Source organism: Canis lupus, chromosome 19 (assembly GCF_048164855.1).
Source record: "Canis lupus baileyi chromosome 19, mCanLup2.hap1, whole genome shotgun sequence".
Lineage (NCBI taxonomy): Eukaryota > Metazoa > Chordata > Mammalia > Carnivora > Canidae > Canis > Canis lupus.
Genome location: NC_132856.1, coordinates 41,205,262 through 41,225,098, shown reverse-complemented (window position 1 = coordinate 41,225,098; position 19,837 = coordinate 41,205,262). Strand labels below are relative to the sequence as shown.

Genomic DNA, 19,837 nt, shown 5'->3' with positions numbered 1-19,837 from the left:
CTCACCCACCTCCAGTGTGAGGGGGAGGGGACAGTGAGAGGCCCAGCTGCTGCCTGTTACCAGGCTAGCTCCCTCTTCTCTTACCACCATTTTATCGAGGCAACTAGTGAGGCCCTGCCCTTCCACAGCACCTGCAGGTTAAGGTAGGCTTAAATGAGGTTTCCCCGCCCAGCACTGCTAGGCTTGAGCCACCTAGGCCCTAGCAAGGGCGTACACCCACTGATTTCCCAGCAGAGGCTAAGAAGCACCCTGCACAGGTATAAAGAGAAGAGGCAGCTTTATGTCTGATAGGAAGCTCTGTGCTCTCCAAAGTACATGAGATTGAGATTGGGCCTAGCCCAGCTGCATGACCTTGTGAATCCAGTCCGTAAATACAGAGACACGCATGAAGATGGCTGGCCAGCGAGGCCGGGCACACACTCGGTTGGGGATTATAATTCCCTCCAGGACCCAGCAGTCATGGGTAAAGCAGGCAAGTGGGCCCCCGTAGTCACCCTGGTAGATGAAAGAACTGGTAAGGGGGCCCTGGGCCAAGGCAGACACTAGCCTCCTTGGGGATGAAGTAGTACACTTTCAGGTTCCTGGGCCTTCTCTACATTGGGAACGGGTGCCCCAGTACTGACCTCACAGGCACCCACAGGGGCCAAAAGTCCCTCAGTGCACATCTCATTCTCCCGTATGCGTCCTCGGTGCTTGATGTTACATTCCTGGTTGGAGATGACATTCAGTGAAGCCACATTTAGGACTTTGTTGTTCCCTGTACCTACAATGATAAGAATGGGGAGGAGAGGGCCCTCTGGGTAGCATCTGAGTCTAGACCTCCTGGCCTGGGATAGTCCATGCCCCTGCACTGTGCTCTTTCTTACCTTTGGTCTCACCCCAACCTGCGATCTCACACTTGGTGCCTGGAGGCACCACATACCGCTCAGGGGGCAGGCAGATCAAGGCCACTCGCTGGTTCAGGGTCACAGGTCTTTAATGGGAACAAGAGTGCTCAGCATGTAAGTCCACAAGGCTCAGCCCCACCACACACCTTTTTGACTTGTCATACCTCTCCAGCTTGAGAAGAACAAGCTGGGAGCCTGAGGGCCCACACACCATCTTGGCCACGGGGATCTGCTGCAGGCCTGGCTCCCCCGGCTGTGGGTTCTGGAACAGGGTGCCCAACCACACCTCATAGCCCATGAGAGGCACGTGGCTGGGAGAGAAGTTCTGCTAGATTAGTCATGACTCATAGACTGCTTCCCCAATGCTCATCTGGGAAAAGTAGCTAAGGGGAAGACAAAGATGGGGGGTGGCACTGGATCCTCAAACCCAAGGGAGGCTCACCAGGAGGAGAAGCACTGCCGGGCAGTCAGTACCCACTGCTCTTTCACTAGGGATCCTCCACAAAAATGCTGGCCCTGCCTGGAAGAGTGGAGGTTAGGAGACAACAATGAGTTCCAGGACACAGGCTGGACTTGCCATCTCTTGGCCAGGATCTCTGAGGCCAGGAACACGGGTTCCCACTCCCCTGGTATAAGGGCAGAGGAGATAAGGATATACCCTTGGCTCCTCTCTTGGAGAGAGGCAGTTGTGTCTCACCGGTTGCGTAAGCTGACTGTCCAGGGTGAGTTCCCAGGCTGGCCCCCCACCACTCGCAGCTTGGAGCGCTGCTGGTCCAGGCGAGTCACCCTCTTGCCACACTTCTCAAACACCACCTGGTCTGGGAGATAGAATGGGCCTCAGGAAACTGGATGGAGGCCCCATTAGAGGCCCCAACCCACAAATGGCCCAAGTGCATACCCGGGGGCTCCAGGATGGATGGTGGTTGGTCATCATCTGAAAGAACCAAGTTCACCTGCGTTGAAGGAGCCAGCCTTTGTTTGTGGAGGCTGGGGGCAAGCCTCAAGGGAGCGTGGCGCTTACCGCAGCGCCGCAGGGCACAGTAGTCGAATGGAGTCCCCGGATCTGTAGTGTAGCACCAGGGCCCGTGGCTGTCCCGATCCGGGTTCCGGCAGAAGTTCTCCTCCAGATGCGCGTCGGGGGCGGAGATGGCTGTGAACCTGGGCGGGAGAGGGCACAGTCTCAGCAGGGGAATCCCAAACTCCTGCCAGGCTCCAGTTAGAGAGGCGACGGCGTGCCGCCTTAGGGCCATGCCCAGGTGGAGCCCGTGGCCTTAGTCCAGGAAGGGCCGGCGCGAGGACGGACTCACTGCGGCTTGTGCGGCATCTCCGCAGACCAGTGCTGGCACGGGACGCCCTTGCGGGTCCTGCTGACCGAGCCGCGGTACCGCTCTCCCACGCCGTTGTAGCAGTCTGCAGCGGGTGGGGGCGACGGTCAGCGCCTTCTCGCCCCAGCCCTCCCGCTCCAAGCTTCCAGTCCCAGCTTGGGGCTTACCTTCCGGCCGCACGTCGTCCGCGCAGCGCGGTATCTGATAGCAGAAGGCCACGCGCATGCCAGGCCGGGACGTAAAGCACCACGGCGCCTCCGAGCCGTCGGGGTTTCGGCAGAAGTTCTCCCGAAGGTCCCTGGGCGGGAGCTCCTCTCAGCTCCGGGCGAGGCGCAGCCCACCCCGCCTTCCTTCAAACCCCGCCCCGGGACCCCACTCCTGAGATCTCAGCCGCAAGGGTACGCCCCCCAGCGGCGGCCCGCCACCTCACTTGCAAGCATATTTCTCCGGCGCGAAACGGTGCTGATGCGGCTTCTGTGCGTCCCACCGCTGGCAGGGCACGCCCGCGGCGGTGGTGTTGGCCGTGCCCCGGTAGCCCTCGCCTTTCCCACGGAAGCAATTGAGCGTCGTGGACTCATGGCGCGGCTGTGCCTCGGACCCTTTGATAGACCGAGGCTGGTCGGAGCCCGGGTGGGAGCTGACACCGCGGCTGGGGCTGGGGCTGAGGCCGAGTCCAATTCCCTTGGGCCCTCCGCGGGGTCACGGCGCGTCCCTCCTCTCTCCCCAGGCAGGCCACGCCCCCCCCGCTTCCCAGGTGCCCTCCCAGGCCCCGCCCCCGAGCCCTACCGCAGCGCGTGAGGTCGCAGAATTCTCGCTCCACCTGCGGATCAGTGGTGTAGCACCAGGGCCGCTCGGAGCCGTCAGGATTCCGGCAGTAGTTGTCGTCCAGATCTTTGTCAAGGAACCTGGGGGCGGCACCGGGGCGCGAACAAGACCCTGGGACTCACGCCCTGTCTGGCCCCTGGAGCCCTGGGCTCTCCCCTAACCCGGCCCCCGCGGTGCCGAGCCAGCCCACACGTACTTGCCCGGCTCAAAGGGGTGAGCGTGCGGATGCTGCAGGTCCCAGCGCTGACACTCGCGTCCCGACTGGGTGCGGTCCACTGCGCCGCGATAATCCTCGCCATTGCACCAAACGCAAGCGGCTGGAAAGACAAGGCCGGTGGGTTCGTGGACGGGAGTGGGCATGTTCCTCCAGTCTCGACCTAGAGTCGCTTACCCTCCCGGCAGGACTTGATGCCACAGCTCTGGAAGCGCACTGCAGGGTCTGTCGTGTAGCACCAGGGACCTCCAGGGTCCCGGTCAGGGTTGCGGCAGAAGTTCTCCTCCAAGCCGTTCCGGAGTGTGGGCGTGTACCTGGGGATAGAGAGCAGCAATGCATCAGTGCGTGTTAGGGTGGGGGCAGGGGCCAGGCCAGGCAGAGGGGAGGGCTTACTTGTGGTCATTGGGGAACCTATGGCTCCAGTGCTGGCAGGGTAGACCGCCAGTGGTGATGGCCACAGTGCCCCGGTACTTGACCCCATTGTCCGTGATGCAGGTCCGCACATAGTCTGGAAGCAAGAGACCTCACTGTCAATGAGGCCCGAGACCTCGGCAGCCCTATCCTTCTCCACAGCACCTACCTTCCACAGGCCCACCTTCTCCACAGCACCTACCTTTCTTTTGGAAGAGGTCACAGTGCCCCGAACGTTGCAATTCTGTATAGGGTGAGTATTGGGTCCATGGCAGCAGTTGGCAACCGTGGCTGCTCACATTGTAGTGGAAGGCCCTGGGAGGACGAAGCACAGGGTCACCTAGGTTCACCTGCCACCCAGTCTTATCTAGATCCTGTAGTCACTTACCTGCAGTCCAGCAGGGGCCCACAACGCCCTGCACACTCCTCAGCATCTGCCACATCCTCTTGCCAAGGCCTAGGCCCCACCGAGTGTAACAGATGTTGCAGTTCTGTACCCCGCAGCACCTGGAAGTCATTCAAGGGCGAGCGCTGCCCTGCGGGGATAGGAATGCATGTCAGTGCATTTATGTCGGCACATCCACACTTCATTGAGGGGATCAAAGCTACAAGGCCTCTAGAATGGGCATGTTCAGGGGTCAGACCCTTGTACAGAGTGGGAGAAGCAGACCCAGACATGGTAGTTATCACTAGTGGTCATGTTTACTAGGCAAGGCACTAGGCTCAAGTCTAAAACCTACACTATAATGAGAGCAGTGGGTGATGGTGCTTGTCCTATGGAGCTTATTTCATCTCATAGCTGAGAATGCTAAGGCTCAGAGCTGTCCTATTACCCAGGCAGAGACCCAACCCAGGAATTCTGACTCCAAGTCTGGGCTCTCATCAGCACTAGGGCATACGCTAGGTTAGTCAGTGTTAGATCAGGCTCGTGAGGGATAACTGCCTGCATGTGCGCATGCATCTGTGCAGTTCCCACACTGCCTCAATGCTACAGCAGACATCCTAAAGTAGGAAATGCCTATATGTATTCCTGGGGCTGCCCAGCTCTGCACAAGAAGCCAAGAGCTCTCACTGCAGCTCCATTCCTACTAGGAAAGTGAACTCCTGGCTTGAATAGCAGGATGGGCCTAGGGCTGACTCCTTCTTGAAGGCATATGGGGATCAGGGTGGGGAGCACTCACCAGGGGCCCCTGAGCACTGCGTCAGAAGCAGCAGGAGTGGGAGCCACCCCATCCTCCTGGCTGGAAGTTGCACTGTGACCCACCACAGGCCCATCCGGGAAATTGTGAAACCTGTCCCTACGGGATTGGGTGGCTCTGCCTCCACACCCCCACCCCAGGCCTGCTGGAGTCTGACCTGTCAGTGGCAAGAATGGGGGTGGGGCCAGGCCCCTGGGTGAAATGCAGGGGCCGTTACTCTGGAACGGTTAGCCCCTGACCTATGTAGTGGGTAGGTGTTGGAAAGGTTCAATGGGAACACTTGATGTGCTCTGGGGTGGGATTGGAGACCCCCTGCAGCATATGGTGTTCTGAAGGGAACGATGGTGTGGACATGGTTGCTGCCAGAAGCTTGGGTTCCAGTCCCTGCTGGTATATTAATCTTTTCTGAGCCTCAGCTTTTCCCTGTAAAGTGGCAAATGTTCCCTGACCCAGCGTTAAAGCAGCCTGCCCCTTTTGCTGACTTATCACCGCCAGCTGTAAGCAGGTCAGCCCACGCCCCTGGCAGCAGAGCCCAGAGAGGCTCCTCTTGCCGAGCCACAGGTGCCATCCCAGGAAAGGTAAGTGAGGGGACCTGTCTGGCCCTAAGGGAAGTGCGAATGACAGGTAGCAGGAGCCCCGGCCAGAAGCCTTTCAAACCTCCTAGGGATCTCTGGTCCAGACCTCCAAGGACCGGTAGGAGCTGAGGTAGGCGGCCTGGGCCTCCCAGGTAGGGAGCAGCGTTCGGACCCGGCGAGGTTAGGAGCTTCTGCGCAGGCGGGGTCGGAGGCAGCTGAGCCGTCTGCCCAAGCCGAGGCCGGGAACCCCCTGGCTGGAGACCGCGAGGGGGCTCTCTCGCGGACGCCGGGCGCGGGCCGATGCGCGTGCGCGACAAGCGCGCGGTTTGGCCCCGGACGGGCACCGTAGACCAGAGGCTGGGCGGATGTTGTGAGCCGGGGCGCCGCGGCCGAGGCTGGGGGTGAGTGAGGGGCGGCTGGGCTCCGAGCGGGGCGCGTCCCTGCGGCTCCCCTTGCGGCCGCAGCCGGCCCAGCGTGAGGGTGCTCGCCGCTCAGGGGTTGCAGCCTGTGATGAGAGACTCCGGGCTGGAGCTGGCCTGGAGGATCCCCCGGAGCTTGGGGCCGGGCGGGGGCGACTTGGGGGGGAGACATGCGCTGCTCTTTGCGTCCTTGGGCTCCCAGATGGGATCGGTTGGGTTCCGCCGAGCCAGGATCCTTCAGCGGGGCTGGACAGGATCGACGTGGCAGGGAATCCCCGAGCAACGTCAAGGTCCCCCTGTCACCTGGGTCCTCAGCACCTGACACCCAGAGTGGTGTCTGGAAGGTTTGCTGATCAAATGAGTGACCCGGTCTAATTTGCCCTGCACCTCCTCTGGTGTGAGAGGGGCAGCGGTCATGGACGCCTGCGGAGGGCCTGTCGTAGGCGGCAAGGCGGGACAGTCATCTTCCCCAGGGGCAGGCGTGGTGCAGACTGTGAATGGGCAAGGGTGTGTGGTGGGAACAGAGACCTGTGTGAGGTGAGATAAGGAACTGGGCTGCAGAGAAGGGAGTGCGGTCTCCAGAGGTGCTAGAAGGCCAGGCTCCAGACTAGCGTTAATAGGACTTTCTGTGGTGACGGAAGTGTTCTGTATCTTCAGTGTCTACGACAGTAACTGGTAGCCCTACGTGGCTACTGAATTCTTGGAATGTGGCTAGTGTATCTGAGAAGTTGAATTTTTAAGTTTTAATTCAAACGTAAATAGCCACATATGGCTTGCAGCTACTGCATTGGACAGCCTAGCTCTGGATCACTGAGGCACCAGTGACTTAGTGCATCTTCTGAGGCAGCTGCGGCAACACTATGACATGTGAGGGGTGGACAGCAGTGGGAAGAGCAGGGTCTGCAATGACGGTTAGGCAAGGGTGGTGCTCTGATGGGATGAAAGGCTGTGTGTGCGAGTGGGAAGAAGAAAACTAGCAAGCCTTTGGACAAGAGAAGGGAAGATCCTGGCCTTGGGTGATAGTAGGACTTATAGCTGGAGATGGCACCAAGCCCTTGGATGATGGACCACACTTGGGGGGATGTGGTATAGGGTTCTCTCTACTGGATATGAACTAGACCCAGTGTGGGTCTAGACCCTGAGAAGGAAACAGGGTCTCTGTCTCTAGGCCAACTCACTTTGGACCCTTTGGTTCAATTTTCCTGGGGTTGAGACATTTCGTTTGGTACAACAAACCTCTATCTGGCAACTACTCCCTGCCCAGCACTGTGCTCGGAACTGGAACATGGTGGGGCCCAGGCCCCAGCCACCCTTCCTGTGTAGGAAACTGGGATGCCTCTGCTTTCTTGTGGCTTGGGATTGGTTTGTGTATGAGTGTGCATACACCTGGCTCACCTGCTCCCAGGCCTTCTTGCCACCCCAGAACTGAGGTCAGTACAGAGGCCCTTGGCTGGCTTCAAATAGACAGGCCCTCCCTCTGGTTTAGCCCCCCAGGACCACTGGCTGCCCACAAGAGATGAAGGATGGCATCCAAGGGGTCCGGCATGTCTTTCTCCCGTAAGAGCTACAGGCTGACATCAGACGCTGAGAAGTCCAGGGTCACAGGTAAGGGCTGGCAGGGCTGGGAGGAGGCTCCTTGTATTGAGGGAAGGAGGAGGAAAAGACAAAGGCAGTAAAGTCCCAAGTCTGATGAGCTTCAGGCTTTGCTGCACCCCTTGTACCTGTGAGCCAGATCTTCTCCATCAGTAGCTGTGGAGCAGTACACCCATCGTGACTGGTTTCCTGACCCCTGTGGCTGGCCTAGGACCAGGAGCCTTTAGGGCCAGCACAGTCTGGTAGCGGCACTGACCATGTGACCCTTCTCGCTCTCTTCCCTGGGGGAACAGGCATTGTGCACGAGAAACTACTGAATGACTACCTGCACCGCATCTTTTCCTCTCCTGAGCATGCGCCCACTGCAGCCACCAGCAGGTATGGCCATGTGGGTAGCCCCTCACTCTGAAGGACCAGTCAGAGAGGCTCTGGATAGGCTGGCTTGGGTTCTATTCACCCTCTGCCACTCCTGGCTGTGAGACCTCTGGCCAGAGAGTTTGCATTCTGGATCTGCCTCTTCCTCTTTCCTTACCGTGTTAGTACCTTCCTTCTGAGGATATTGTGGAGGTTAGGGAGGTGGTGCACATTCGGTCCTTAGGATAGCAGTTCACCCCTACTCTACAGTCAGCATCTGGTCCCTGGTGCACCTGCCTGCACTTTGATCCCATCTCCATCCTCTGTAGCCTCTGCCTGAACTTATAAAGTACAGACCAAACCAACCCCTTTTCCTTGCAAGTTGAGTGCTTTTAAGTTTTATCCATATCAAAGTTACAAGTGCAATTGAACAGAAACTTAAAAGAAAAAGAAAAAAACATATTATTCTGACATGACCATTTGAGCATGATTTCTTTCTGTTTTCCTTATCTTGTGATGTATATAGTTTGGATTATGCTGTATAAAAATTTTTAAAAAATTTTCTGTGACCTTCAGTTCTTTTTTTTTTTTAAAGATTATATTTTTATTTTAGAGAGAGAACACATGGGCGAGTGAGCGCATGAGTGTGGGGAGGGGTGGTAGGGGAGGGAGAGGGTGAGAATCTCAAGCAGACTCTGCATTGAGTATGGAGCCCAATGCAGGGCTTGATCTCATGATCCTGAAATCATGACCTGAGCTGAAACCAAGAGTTGGATGCCTAACTGACTGAGCCACCCAGGCACCCCGACTTTCAGTTCTTTTAAGAAAAGTTTTAGGGGCACCTGGGTGGCTCAGTTGGTTAAGTGTCTGCCTTCAGCTCAGTTCATGATCTCAGGGTCCTGGGATCAAGTCCCACATAGAGCTCTCTGCTCAGCAGGGAGTCTGCTTCTCTCTCTCCCTCTCCCTCTCTGCTCTCTATCTCCCTCCCTCTCTAAAATAAATGAATAAAATCTTTAAAAAAATAAAGTTTTATTGAGGAATAATTGACATGCAATATACTACATGTATTTAAAGGGTAATATACAGTAAGTTTTAATTCAAATAACCTGTAAAACCATCACTGCCATCAGGATAATGGACAGATCCCTTACCTCCAAAAGTATATGGAAGTTTAGATCCTATCTTGGTCATTAAAATTTTTCTCCTGAGTGTTTTTTTATTTCTGTATTCCACATTAATCTTGGTGGGCATCTTTTAGGGCCAGGGATCTGCTGTAGCCTTTAGCGCTGCCCTGGTTTGGGGTGGGGGAGTGCTTTTGCTTTTGTAAACAGTGCTGCAAAGATGCTGAAAGTTGGAATCATGTGGCTGGAGCATTTGAACTGTATGTAAGACTATTGCTAAGTTCTTTCTTTAAAGGATCATGTGGATCTTGCCTTCCTGCGGTGAGGCATGGGTGTCCCTATACCTCAGCCCCCTTGCCAGCTGGGCCATCCTGTCTTCCACAGTCTCCGCTCTTTGGGCAGACCCAAAGGAAAGGACAACGCTATTGCCTGTTACATTTAAATGGCTGTGGTGGCCTTAGGATTCCTACTTGTGGAGGGCCACTGCCCACCTCCATGCCAACCCTAGTCCTGGCCTGTTCCCAGGGCCATCTGATCCCAACCTCATGTGATATCAGAAATGGTCCTGCTGCCACCGGTTCTGTGGCTGCCAGGAGGAAGAGCAGGTGGCAGGGCCATCAGTCAGCGCTCGTGTGGATGCAGAGCCCTGGGCTGGGGCCTCGGCAATCCAGAAAGGGCAGACGAGTGCTGGGTTGGCCAAAGGGCAGTGCTGCAGGCTCTCAGTAAGGCTGTCTCAGGCTGGCTGCCCCGAGCTGCTCTTGAGAGCAGGCACAAAACTAGAACAGCCTTCCCAAGTGGGGGCTGATAAGCACTGCTGGGATGGAAGCCTTTATCCCTGGGCCTGTCTGGGTCTTTAGAGATGGGGTTGACTGAACTTTCCCTGCTCCTGGTGGGGCACCCCATCGTATGGCCACCAGCTGGCCTTGAACAGGAATAGGGAGGGGGCTTCGTGTGTCTTTACTTCCTACAGCTCAGTAATACCTCATGGCAGGGGAGCATGTGGTTCCTGAGGCAGGGTTGATGCTACCTTGCCAGAGAGTTGGAGTTTTGGCCCATCTATGTCCTCTTCCAGAGCCTCCCCTCTAGGCCAGTGGGAGGGAGGGAGGGAGGATCAGAGGTGACAGAGCAGGTGCCGGCAGTCTGTGGGCTGGATCCAGATGGGCACTGGTCTCTGTTCTATTCGAGCCTTGCTAATTACTGCTACCCCATTCCCTGCTATTCTTAGCAGCTGTGCTCAGGAAAGAGCTGGCCAGGATTGGGCAGAGGCCTTTTTCCTCTGAGCATGTGTGCTGGGATGATAAGGTGGCCACTCAGATTTCCCCAGCCCCTCTGGCTGGGGCAGACAGCCGGTAGGCCATGTGCCCCACTCTCCTGTATAGGTGGGTACAGGACAGAGCCACCCAGCAGCTCAGAGGGCTTGGCCCTTCATCATCCCAAGACATGTCTCCTTTAGTCCGGATTTCCCCGGCTGGTACCACAGATCAGGAATCAAGGGCCTGCCTAGTTGTCATTGGTATAGGCCACCTTGGGAGTCGGTACTTCTCCCAGCCTTTCTCTTCCAGACAGATCAACAGAGTCCCTCAAGGGTTGGCAGGTTATGGGCTATGCAGAGGGCCTGCATTATGCCTTGGAATCTTCACAGCATCTCTGACATATAGCTGCTGTTCTGTTTTTACAGATTAAGGAGTCAAGGCTGAGGGAGGGCTCTTCTTCTTTTTCAAGTCCTAAACCAGTACTAGTACCACACTGAACTAGTACTTTTTAGTTTAGTGGATAATCTGGCCTTTTGGCCCCCAGCATCCCAGAATCTAGGACTAGACACGACACTTCTCCTGGAGTCCAGGCAGCCACTGTCTGGACTAAAGCTCCGAGGAGAGGGAGAGGGCAGGGGTTGAGTGTCATCTGGTTGGTTTCAACGATTTTTGGGCCCCTCTCAGCCTCTTGCTCTCCCCAGGAAACCCCTGAACTTCCAGAACCTGCCAGAGCATCTGGACCAGCTGTTACATGTAGAGGATGAGGATGAGGAGAGCCAGGGTATGTGGCAGTTTCCAGAATGGGATTGGGGGAGCCAGACTAGGCTCAGGGGGGTCCTGGGAGCCCTGGGGAGCTCAGTGCCCTCTGTGCATTCTCTCAGACCCTCTGCCCTGCCCACACCCGCCCTCCTTTTCAGGACAGGTTGAAGGCCGGCTTGGCCCATCCACTGTGGTCCTGGACCATACGGGTGGCTTCGAAGGGCTTCTTCTGGTGGACGATGACCTCCTGGGGGTGAGTGAGGGCAAGGGCCCCAGATCCAAGCTCCTCCTGATGTGACCTAGGCCTCTTTACCTTTCTTTATGATGCTGTAGCCGCAAACCCCTCCCAATGGGCTCATTGAGTTCTCAGCCCCCAAACCCTCCTGACACAGCCCTGAGACTTTCTTGGTGTGACCCCGGCCCAAAGCTCTTCCTGACACAGCCACAGGCCCCTCCTGTCCTGCTCCTGACCTAGAATCCCTTCTGACACAGGCCTAGGGCCCCCACACCCTGTTTAGGCTTGGCACAGTATTGGCCTTGAGCTGGGGATGAGGCCTTTCCCCCTTGGGGAGGTAGTCTGTGTGCTGGAGAGGAGGCTCACCCCTCACTACTCTTCACCCAGGTGATCGGGCACAGCAACTTTGGTACTATCCGCTCTACCACATGCGTGTACAAAGGTGAGACCATGCTCTGCTGTGGCCCAGGTGTTTGGGAGGGAGTCTGTGAGCCCAGGTCTGAGGCAGGAGGCAGTCTTTGTTCACTTGCTAGTCCTGACTCGGCTTATTCCAGGGAAATGGGTCTACGAGGTGCTCATCTCCTCTCAGGGGCTCATGCAGATTGGCTGGTGCACTATCAACTGCCGCTTCAATCAGGAGGTACACGTGGAGAGGGCCCCTCCCAGGGAGGCCTGCTGTCGCTGCAGGCCTCACTGGGACTCAGGCAACCTGCCAGACCACACGAAGTCTGCTCAGGACCCTCACCCAGACTGCCTTCTAGAGGGGGAATGCATCCCACTGCATGCTAGGGCCTCTCATCCCAGGAAATCACTCTCTCCCAGAGCATCAGCCCCTTTCTCTAGAGCTCTGTGGGTCCAAGGTTGATGGCTGGTGGGCTCTGGCTCTGCTCTTTCCCACCTCCCCTGGACCTTACAGACACTTCCTCCTTAGGAGGGAGTTGGAGATACACACAATTCCTATGCCTATGATGGCAACCGGGTGCGCAAGTGGAATGTGACCACGACAAATTATGGCAAGGTGAGGACCAAGACCCCTGTAGTCCACCTGCCCATGTCCCTCCTCACAGCTTGGTAGAAGCCACTGGGCAGCCTCAAGAGACTGTAGGGCATGGGGAGGGGGCAGGGACTTAGGTCCTCTGTATTTATGGTCACCTCCCCTGGGTGGTAGTGGAGACACAGCCCAGAAGGTGGAGTGGGCAGGCTGCTGGGCTTCTGTGAATCTGTAAGGCGTCCTCCTCTGGTAGGCGTGGGCAGCGGGGGACATCGTGAGCTGCCTCATTGACCTGGACGATGGCACTCTGTCCTTCTGCCTGTGAGTCTCCTGCCTTTACCCATAGGCCTGGCCTCCTTCCAGAGGCCAGGCCGACTTTGGTACCCTGAAAGTGGACAGGCACAATGGAGCCTTGCTCACTGGCTTGTTTGGGCCACATCATTCTTAGCACTGGCTCACAGGCCTTCTCTTCTGCTCTAGGAATGGCGTGTCACTGGGCACCGCTTTTGAGAACTTGTCCAGGGGCCTGGGCATGGCCTACTTCCCAGCCATCAGCCTCTCCTTCAAGGAGTCTGTGGCCTTCAACTTTGGTAGCCGTCCCTTGCGATATCCTTTTGGGAAGAAGTCTGGACTACATGGAAGCTCTTGAAGCAGGGATGAAGGACTCCCTGCCCCAGGAGTTCTGTGGGCTGGTGGCAGGCCATGGCTGCCTCAAAGAGAGAGGAGGGTACAGCTTAGGTGGGTGCCGAGGAGCTCAGTTCTTGCAGCAATCTCCTCAGGTGGGTACTGTTGCTGCCTGTGTGGAACAGAAGGAGGTGAAGCATCAGGAGAAGGTACAACCCCGGAGCAGGAGAGCTCTGCTGCACACCAAGTACTCTGACTTCCCAGCCCTGCCCCGGAGCCTACGTGCCTCCTCACGGGTCTCAGCGGAGAGGGGTGGGTGTGTCTGAGCCACAGACCAGGTATTGCCGGCTTAACTCTGTGCCACCTACCCAGTGGCAGGCTACCGGCCCCTGCAGGACCCGCCCCGCGCTGACCTAGTACGGGCACAGAAGTTGCTAGGCTGCTTCCAGGCAGTGCTCAGCGTGGAGCTGGACTCTGTGGTGAGCCAGGGGTCTGGGCTGGGTGAGCTGAGGGCCTTCTGCAGCCCTCTGCTCCTCACTGTCCTCTCTCCCCTACACACAGGAAGGCCGGCTGGTGGAGAAGAATAGCTCTGAGTGGCAGTTGCAAGGCCAGCCCACTGTCCTCCTCACACTGGCCCACATCTTCCATCGCTTCGCACCGCTTCTGGTGAGGGGACGCCAGGGAGGGGGAGAGGCACAGCATGGTAGCGTACATGCCTGTGCTAGGGGCTGGGAAGCTGAGGTGCGTGAAGCTCCGCACCATCACCTGGCATCGAGGATGTCACCCAGGGTAGGAGGGGATGCTTCCAGCCAAGGGTATCAGGGGATGTCTTAGAAGATGCAGGAATGATGTCACTACTAAGGGAACTGCATGTGCGAAGCACTGAGGTGCTCTGGGGCAATGGCCCTTCCTGTGTCTCATTCAGACCCTGGAAGAGCTCATCTGTGTTTTGGGGTTGCTTGAGGAAGCCCAGGAGTCCATCTCTGCCCGTGGCCTCGACCACGTGCTTGGGCAGGAGTGCCGTGGGTGGGGCGGGAGGCCGCTGCCTTACCAGTGCCTGCCCTTGGCCTTGGTGCAGCGCAAGGTGTACCTGGTAGAAGCCGTGCTCATGAGTTTCCTGCGGGGCGTCATGGAAGCAGGCACCCCTGTGCAGGCTCAGTCCGTGGTGCGTCAGGTCCTCGACCTTCTGTGGCTCTTCATGGAGGTGAGGCTCCTGACTTCAGGCCTCAGGCCAAGATGGCAGGCCCCACCGAGATGGGAGAGGTCCCGGGAGGGAGGGCTTGGGAAAGGACCCGAGATGGCTGCCTGGGGCCTGGCCTCCACTGGGCAGGCATGCAGCGCGGCCTCTCTCCCCCAGGACCATGAAGTGCAGGACTGCCTCAAGCACTTGATGATGTCCCTGCTGCGGCTTTACCGATTCTCTCCCATCGTCCCAGACCTGGGCCTGCAGGTGGGAGCACCTGTCCCTGCCCCGAGCCCCCTGGGCCTTAGCTGCCCACTCTGAACCCCCACTCCCCACAGATCCACTACCTGCGGCTCACCATCGCCATCCTGAGGCATGAGAAGTCCCGCAAATTTCTGCTTAGCAACGTCCTGTATCCTCCCCTTGCTGCTTGGTGGGCCGGACATGTGGTGTCCTCCAGGGTCAGTAGAGGCTGGGGAGGGCAGTGGACCTCTGGTCAGGGGTCCCCAGGGAGGCCGGGGACCAGAGCCACCCAAGATGTGAGTCCTTTTTCTGGAACCCAGCCTTCCCGACACTTTGTCAACAGAGCAGGAAGGGTAGAACAAAGGCCCCTGGCCAGCTGGTCAGCCTGCGCAGGGATCTCTGGGTGGCTGCAGACTCTTGCACCGTGTGGAGGTGTGGAGGTGCCACCAGGGGCTGGCCTCTGCAGCCAAAGCACCGCTCCTTCTCCGAGTCCCACGGTGGGGGTCGCTACAAGGTCTTTTAGGACTCTGCTCTTCCTGCTCCCCAGCAGCCTTGAGGACTGTGTCACAGGAGGGAGGGCCCTGGCCGAGAAGCCTGTGCTGGTAGCCGTCTTCTCTGTCTGGGTGGGGTCTTCAGCCTCCTGGAGGCAGAAACAGCTAGAGGACGGAGAGACCACCAGGCCCTCTCTCCAGCCTGCCTCTCAATCTCAAGTTACTGCGACAAGCCTTTTTTGTCCATTTGCTGGGAATTGGGCTTGACAGCCATGGTTCTTTATCGGGGCTCATGGTCCGGGGAGACAGGCTCATAATAAGCTGTGGTTCCCCGTTAGGGTGGGATAGGTGAGTTTGGAGAGGGCTTCCCGGGAAAAACCCATGAGGATGCACAGAGCGCCCTCTGGTGAGCAGATCTCTGCCTTGACTACCACCAGCTTCGACGTGCTTCGGTCTGTGGTCTTCTTCTATATCAAGAGCCCCCTGCGAGTGGAGGAGGCTGGCCTCCAGGAGCTCATCCCCACCACCTGGTGGCCCCACCGCTCCAGCAGGGAGGTGGGTCCACGGAGATGGGCAAGCAGGGTCACAGTGAGGGCTGGCCCAGGATATCTGAGCCACTCGGCCCTTAGCATGGGTGGCCCCTTCTCCAGCCTGGTCTATGGGGCAGGGGAGGGAGGGGTGGTCTCCTGGCTGAAGCAGGCCTGGCTGAGTCCTGGGTGAGTCCTGCTGTCTTTCATTCACTGCTCCTGGCTAGGGCAAAGACAGTAAGGATGTGAAGGATGAGACCGCCGAGGAGCGTGTTCGGAGGCGTGCCTATGAACGGGGTTGCCAGAGGCTCAAGAAGCGCATTGAAGGTCGGCCCCCTGCCTGGGGCACTGGATAGCGGGTGGAGGATTTATATCTGTATGTACTGGGAGGTGCTTCTGGTAGCGACCCTGTCTAGATGGGGCCCGTGGGACCCTGGGAGTGGAGCCCCAATCCAAACCTGCCCTCCCCTCCCATCCCTGGGAGCCTGCGGGCAAGGTCCTGCCCAAAGAGGGCTCAGGGTCCTGTTTCCTGCCCCAGTGGTGGAAGAACTGCAGGTCCAGATCCTGAAGCTGCTGCTGAACAATAAAGATGATAACGGGGTGAGTGGTGCCCAGAATCCTGTGTGGGCCCCTGTCAGGGAGGGGTGCTGGTACTGGGCCCTCAGGCCCAAAGGGCAGGGACTGGCTCGGGTTCCCATGGTGGGGCCCAGGCTGAGGCACAGTACTGAGCTAGTCTGCTCTGAGGCCAGCTCCTCACAGCCTCATTTTTCATTCCCCCAAAGGGTGAAGCTTCTAGATACATCTTCCTGACCAAGTTCCGCAAGTTTCTACAGGAGAATGCCAGTGGCCGGGGGGTGAGTGTCCACTAGGCCAGCCCACTGTGGACTCCTGGCTGTGTCACCAGGTCTGCAACTTTCTGGTACCTCATCCTGCTGTGGCCCTGCCTCGTCACACTCTTTCTCTGCTGCCCTGCTCTTGGTGCTCAACTCAGAATCCTGGGGCAGGCCTTGGATGAGGAGTGGGCTGGCTCTGGGCTGACACAGATGCATGTCCTGCACCCTGTGCCTGCAGAACATGCCTATGCTCTGCCCCCCTGAGTACATGGTCTGCTTCTTGCACCGGCTGATCTCTGCCCTGCGCCACTATTGGGATGAATACAAGGCCTCAAATCCTCGTGCCTCCTTCAGTGAGGGTGAGTAGGGCCAGGCCTCATCAGAGACGCTGGGCAGAGCTGCCCTGGGTGATGGTGTAGAGTGCAGAGCTGGTGGTGGGGTGGGGATGGAGCTGTCCCAGACTTCCTGTCCGGTTGAGTTCTCGCTTGCTTATGGGCGGCTTTTCCAGAGGGCAGCAGGGGCCCCACACTGGAGGGAGTGGCAAGCCCATATTCACTCTGTCCCCACAAGTTCCTGCCCAGTCCAGGCTCTTCTCCTCAGTCCCAGCCTGTCCGGTCCTCTGCAGTCCTTGTAGAGGACACTATGGATGGGCTCTGAGGTGCTGGGGGCTGTGTTTGTATGGGACAAACACTGATCCTGAGGACCAGTGGGAACTATATCTGCCCTGGATTACAGGTTATCCATAGGGCTGGGGCAGGGCCCTCTCTGAATGTGACTGCAGCCCGAATGCCCCCTTCATCCCAACTCGTGCAGTCGCTGGCACTGACCTGAAATGGTGGAGGGAGGGGAAGCCATGTTGTGTGCCTGGGCGGGTGGGTGGCAGAGGCCATGGGTCCCCTCTGTGCTAAGCAACAGAGAGGGCTGGCTTCTCAGTAGGTCTTCCTGCCTGGCTCACTGCTGGCCTGGCCTCTCTGACCCCTCCTTGCAGAGGCCTACATCCCACCCCAGGTCTTCTATAATGGCAAGGTAGACTACTTCGACCTTCAGCGCCTGGGAGGCCTCCTCTCACACCTTCGGAAGACCCTCAAAGGTGCGTTCAGACCTGTGGGCAGTGGGCAGGGCAATGGGGCTTGGAAGGGGGCTTAGAGGGCCCAGAGGCCGTCCCTCAGCCAGCTTTGCCGTGAGTTCCGAGCTCCACCAGAGGGCGCCCGAGTATCTTGACCTGCTCCAGCAGGGAGATGCCCATCTGCCTCAGATCTTAGGTCCAGCCATCTCTGCCCTCTGGGCACCTACCCCAGGGGAAGTCTGGAAATCCCATAATGAATTAGAGGCATGAGTGCTGGCAGAGGAGTGACTGTAGGATTTTGGTGAGGTCACAGGGGTGGGAGGGGCACGTTCATAAGTGCTGCCTGCGTAGGTTTCAGGGATGAGCATAAGTGGCTGTGAGCACAGAGCATGCATAGGCAGGGATGCCAGCACCAGCCGGCCAGGGTCCGGGGATAGAAAGCTGTGGTTGTGCTGGAGAAGAAGCCACCAGCAGGGAGCGTTGGGAAATGAGGCCAAGGAGTCCCCCAGGTGAAGTCTGAGGGCCTTGTGGGCCATAAAGCAGGTGTGGGCTCACTCCAGGGGCAGAGGCAGCTTTGGGAGGTTCTTGAAATGGGGGAGTGAAGTCAGGGGTGCGCGTGTAAGAACGGCATGCGTGAGCCAAATAAGGAGGTAGAGGGAAGGTAGAGGTGAAGGGAAGGGCCCCTTCACTGTGGAGGCCGTGGGGCCAGGGCACCATGAGGAAGGGGGCTGCCAGAGGCAGCAGGGACGCTGTGGTCGGCTGTCCATGTAGAGGTGGGGCAGACAAGCCTGTGGTGAGGCCTGTGTGCAAGATGAGACGAGCAGCTGCCTAAACAGCCCTAGGTCTTGTGTTCTAAGGGAAGGAAGTGATGGCGCAGAGAGGCAGGGGGCCTCCCGAGAGCGTGCAGGCACTGGAAGCAGAGGCACTGACAGAGGGTGTGATGGGGAATGGTCCTGCCGTGAAGGCCGTATGAGACAGAGGGCCTCGGGGTGCCGTGATGGCCAGGGTGGACTAACGAGAGTCCCACAGGGAAAGGTGCGGTGGTATCTGCTCAGGCAGCAGTGCACTCTCGCCATCCTGGGCAGTTCCACTGTGACCCCTGGGCCTTCTGCTGGCCTGAGACCCCTCCTGCCATTCCTCCCAGATGACCTTGCCTCCAAGGCCAACATCCTGATCGACCCGCTGGAGCTCCAAGCTGCCACCATGGATGACCTGGACGAGGATGAGGAGCCAGCCCCGGCTGCGGCCCAGGTGCCGCAGTAGGGGCAGGCAGGGGGCTTGGTGTTGGGCTGTCCCTCTATCATAAGGGCAGGGGTGTCACACAGGGCCACCTCCCTCTCCACACAGGCAAGGAGCTTCTCACCAAGCAGGTTTCTTTGCTGTAGGTGGAGGCACAAACATTCCTCCATTTCCCAGCCCCACAAACCTAGGGGGCCCTACGGGGGCCCCAGTCCCGGGGAGCTGAGTGGCGTCTGGCCTCCTCTCTCCTCCACAGCGCCCCACGCAGGCTCTGGCCATGGGGGGCGTGCTGCCCCTGCCCCGGCCCAGCTGGCTCAGTTCTCCAACCCTGGGCCGAGCTAACCGCTTCCTCAGCACAGCGGCCGTGAGCCTGATGACCCCACGGCGGCCTCTGAGCACCTCGGAGAAAGTGAAGGTCCGCACGCTGAGCGCCGAACAGAGGACTCGTGAGGACAGTAGGTGCCGGGCCAGGCTAAACGTGGTGTCCCTGGGCACAGCCAGGCTGCACCTCCATTCCCTCCTGGTCCTGGGGCCTGGCAGTGTCTCAAGGACATGGGAAGTGCATTCTGAGGGGAAGAAATCAATGTTGCAGAAATAGGCCTGGAGCTGCAGGCCCTGCCCCGCCCCCGCCCCCATGCTCTCCCTGCACAGCCCTCCTTGGACCCAGGGAGGGGGAAGGGGCCCTTTCTCCTACCTTGAGGCCCATCCTGGCACCACAGATTTAGGGGAGAGCCCGTAGCCCTGACCCTGCCTTTCCCCCACTTCCTAGTTGAGGGCAGCCACTGGAACGAGGGCCTGCTGCTGGGGCGGCCTCCCGAGGAGCCAGAGCAGCCCCTCACCGAGAATTCCCTGCTGGAAGTCCTGGATGGCGCCGTCATGATGTATAATCTCAGCGTTCACCAGCAGCTGGGCAAGGTCTCCCATTGGTGGCCCACGAGCACATCCTGTAGTCCTGGGCATTACGATGCTTGTGTGTGCGTGTGTGCCCAGTGCCTGTGTGTGACTGTGCTGCCAGAGTCACGTGCTGCCAGAAACACATGGGCCGGACCTGGTTTTGGGCAGTGGGGGCGAGTAAGGTGCCCAAGGGTCATGCTGGATATGTGGTGTCTGATGCTCTAGATGGTGGGTGTGTCTGATGATGTCAATGAGTATGCCATGGCTCTAAGGGACACAGAGGACAAGCTGCGCCGGTGCCCTAAGCGGGTAAGGCTTGGATGGGCAGATGGGTTTCAGGGAAGGAGGGCTGTTAACGAGGAGGTGGTTAGCCAGCTCGGGCTTCCTCGGGAAGGCCACAGAGGAAATCTGGACTGCCCTGCCCCTGCTTCTGGGGGCTGCCCAGTGGTTATTCTGTCCTTGCTCCCCCAACTATGCCACATCGGTGAGAGTGGGGTGGCACTAGGGCGGGACGGGGCCTGAGCCCCATTGCCAGCTGCGGCCTGTGCCAAGGTGCCCCCGCCCCCTGCCCACTAA

General features: G+C 58.5%; 2 protein-coding genes across 14 annotated transcripts in view; one reads left to right on the top strand and one right to left on the bottom strand.

Annotated features, from left to right (window-relative positions):
* Positions 1-260: 260 nt before the first annotated feature.
* MST1 (macrophage stimulating 1) lies at positions 261-4,983 on the bottom strand. 5 transcript variants are annotated; one of them, XM_072786182.1, is made up of 18 exons: positions 4,844-4,982; positions 4,051-4,198; positions 3,865-3,977; positions 3,645-3,759; positions 3,429-3,565; positions 3,234-3,354; positions 2,999-3,117; positions 2,643-2,811; positions 2,380-2,510; positions 2,195-2,297; positions 1,909-2,045; positions 1,786-1,821; positions 1,585-1,705; positions 1,330-1,407; positions 1,052-1,198; positions 867-973; positions 624-763; positions 261-495 (listed from the first exon to the last, which is right to left on the bottom strand). In XM_072786182.1, exons 1-18 carry the CDS (start codon positions 4,935-4,937, stop codon positions 334-336), a joined length of 2,178 nt encoding a protein of 725 aa, XP_072642283.1. In that variant the 5' UTR covers positions 4,938-4,982; the 3' UTR covers positions 261-333. The 5 variants fall into 5 exon arrangements, with proteins under 5 accessions (XP_072642283.1, XP_072642286.1, XP_072642287.1 ...); XM_072786185.1 differs by having other exon boundaries at positions 2,643-2,827; positions 3,238-3,354; XM_072786186.1 differs by lacking the exon at positions 2,380-2,510 and having other exon boundaries at positions 3,238-3,354.
* The window catches only part of RNF123 (ring finger protein 123), a 30,423-nt gene continuing 14,374 nt past the window's right edge, over positions 3,789-19,837 (top strand). For 7 of the 9 annotated variants that reach the window (XR_012012016.1, XM_072786171.1, XM_072786173.1 and 4 more), the window contains exons 1-25: positions 5,706-5,837; positions 7,342-7,460; positions 7,742-7,826; positions 10,878-10,957; positions 11,094-11,188; positions 11,558-11,612; positions 11,725-11,810; positions 12,102-12,188; positions 12,415-12,482; positions 12,642-12,767; positions 13,150-13,264; positions 13,347-13,451; positions 13,864-13,989; positions 14,143-14,235; positions 14,307-14,380; positions 15,140-15,257; positions 15,457-15,556; positions 15,768-15,829; positions 16,012-16,083; positions 16,301-16,421; positions 17,051-17,152; positions 18,273-18,379; positions 18,624-18,822; positions 19,137-19,282; positions 19,487-19,570. Coding sequence is in view for 8 of the 9 variants with exons in the window: in XM_072786171.1 (XP_072642272.1) it covers positions 7,379-7,460; positions 7,742-7,826; positions 10,878-10,957; positions 11,094-11,188; positions 11,558-11,612; positions 11,725-11,810; positions 12,102-12,188; positions 12,415-12,482; positions 12,642-12,767; positions 13,150-13,264; positions 13,347-13,451; positions 13,864-13,989; positions 14,143-14,235; positions 14,307-14,380; positions 15,140-15,257; positions 15,457-15,556; positions 15,768-15,829; positions 16,012-16,083; positions 16,301-16,421; positions 17,051-17,152; positions 18,273-18,379; positions 18,624-18,822; positions 19,137-19,282; positions 19,487-19,570 (2,388 nt within the window). In the remaining variant the exon portion in view is untranslated. Of the gene's footprint in view, positions 3,916-5,309; positions 5,440-5,705; positions 5,838-7,341; positions 7,461-7,741; positions 7,827-10,877; positions 10,958-11,093; positions 11,189-11,557; positions 11,613-11,724; positions 11,811-12,101; positions 12,189-12,414; positions 12,483-12,641; positions 12,768-13,149; positions 13,265-13,346; positions 13,452-13,863; positions 13,990-14,142; positions 14,236-14,306; positions 14,381-15,139; positions 15,258-15,456; positions 15,557-15,767; positions 15,830-16,011; positions 16,084-16,300; positions 16,422-17,050; positions 17,153-18,272; positions 18,380-18,623; positions 18,823-19,136; positions 19,283-19,486; positions 19,571-19,837 lie in introns of those variants that run through there. The other 2 variants (XM_072786168.1, XM_072786167.1) reach the window with 2 other exon arrangements.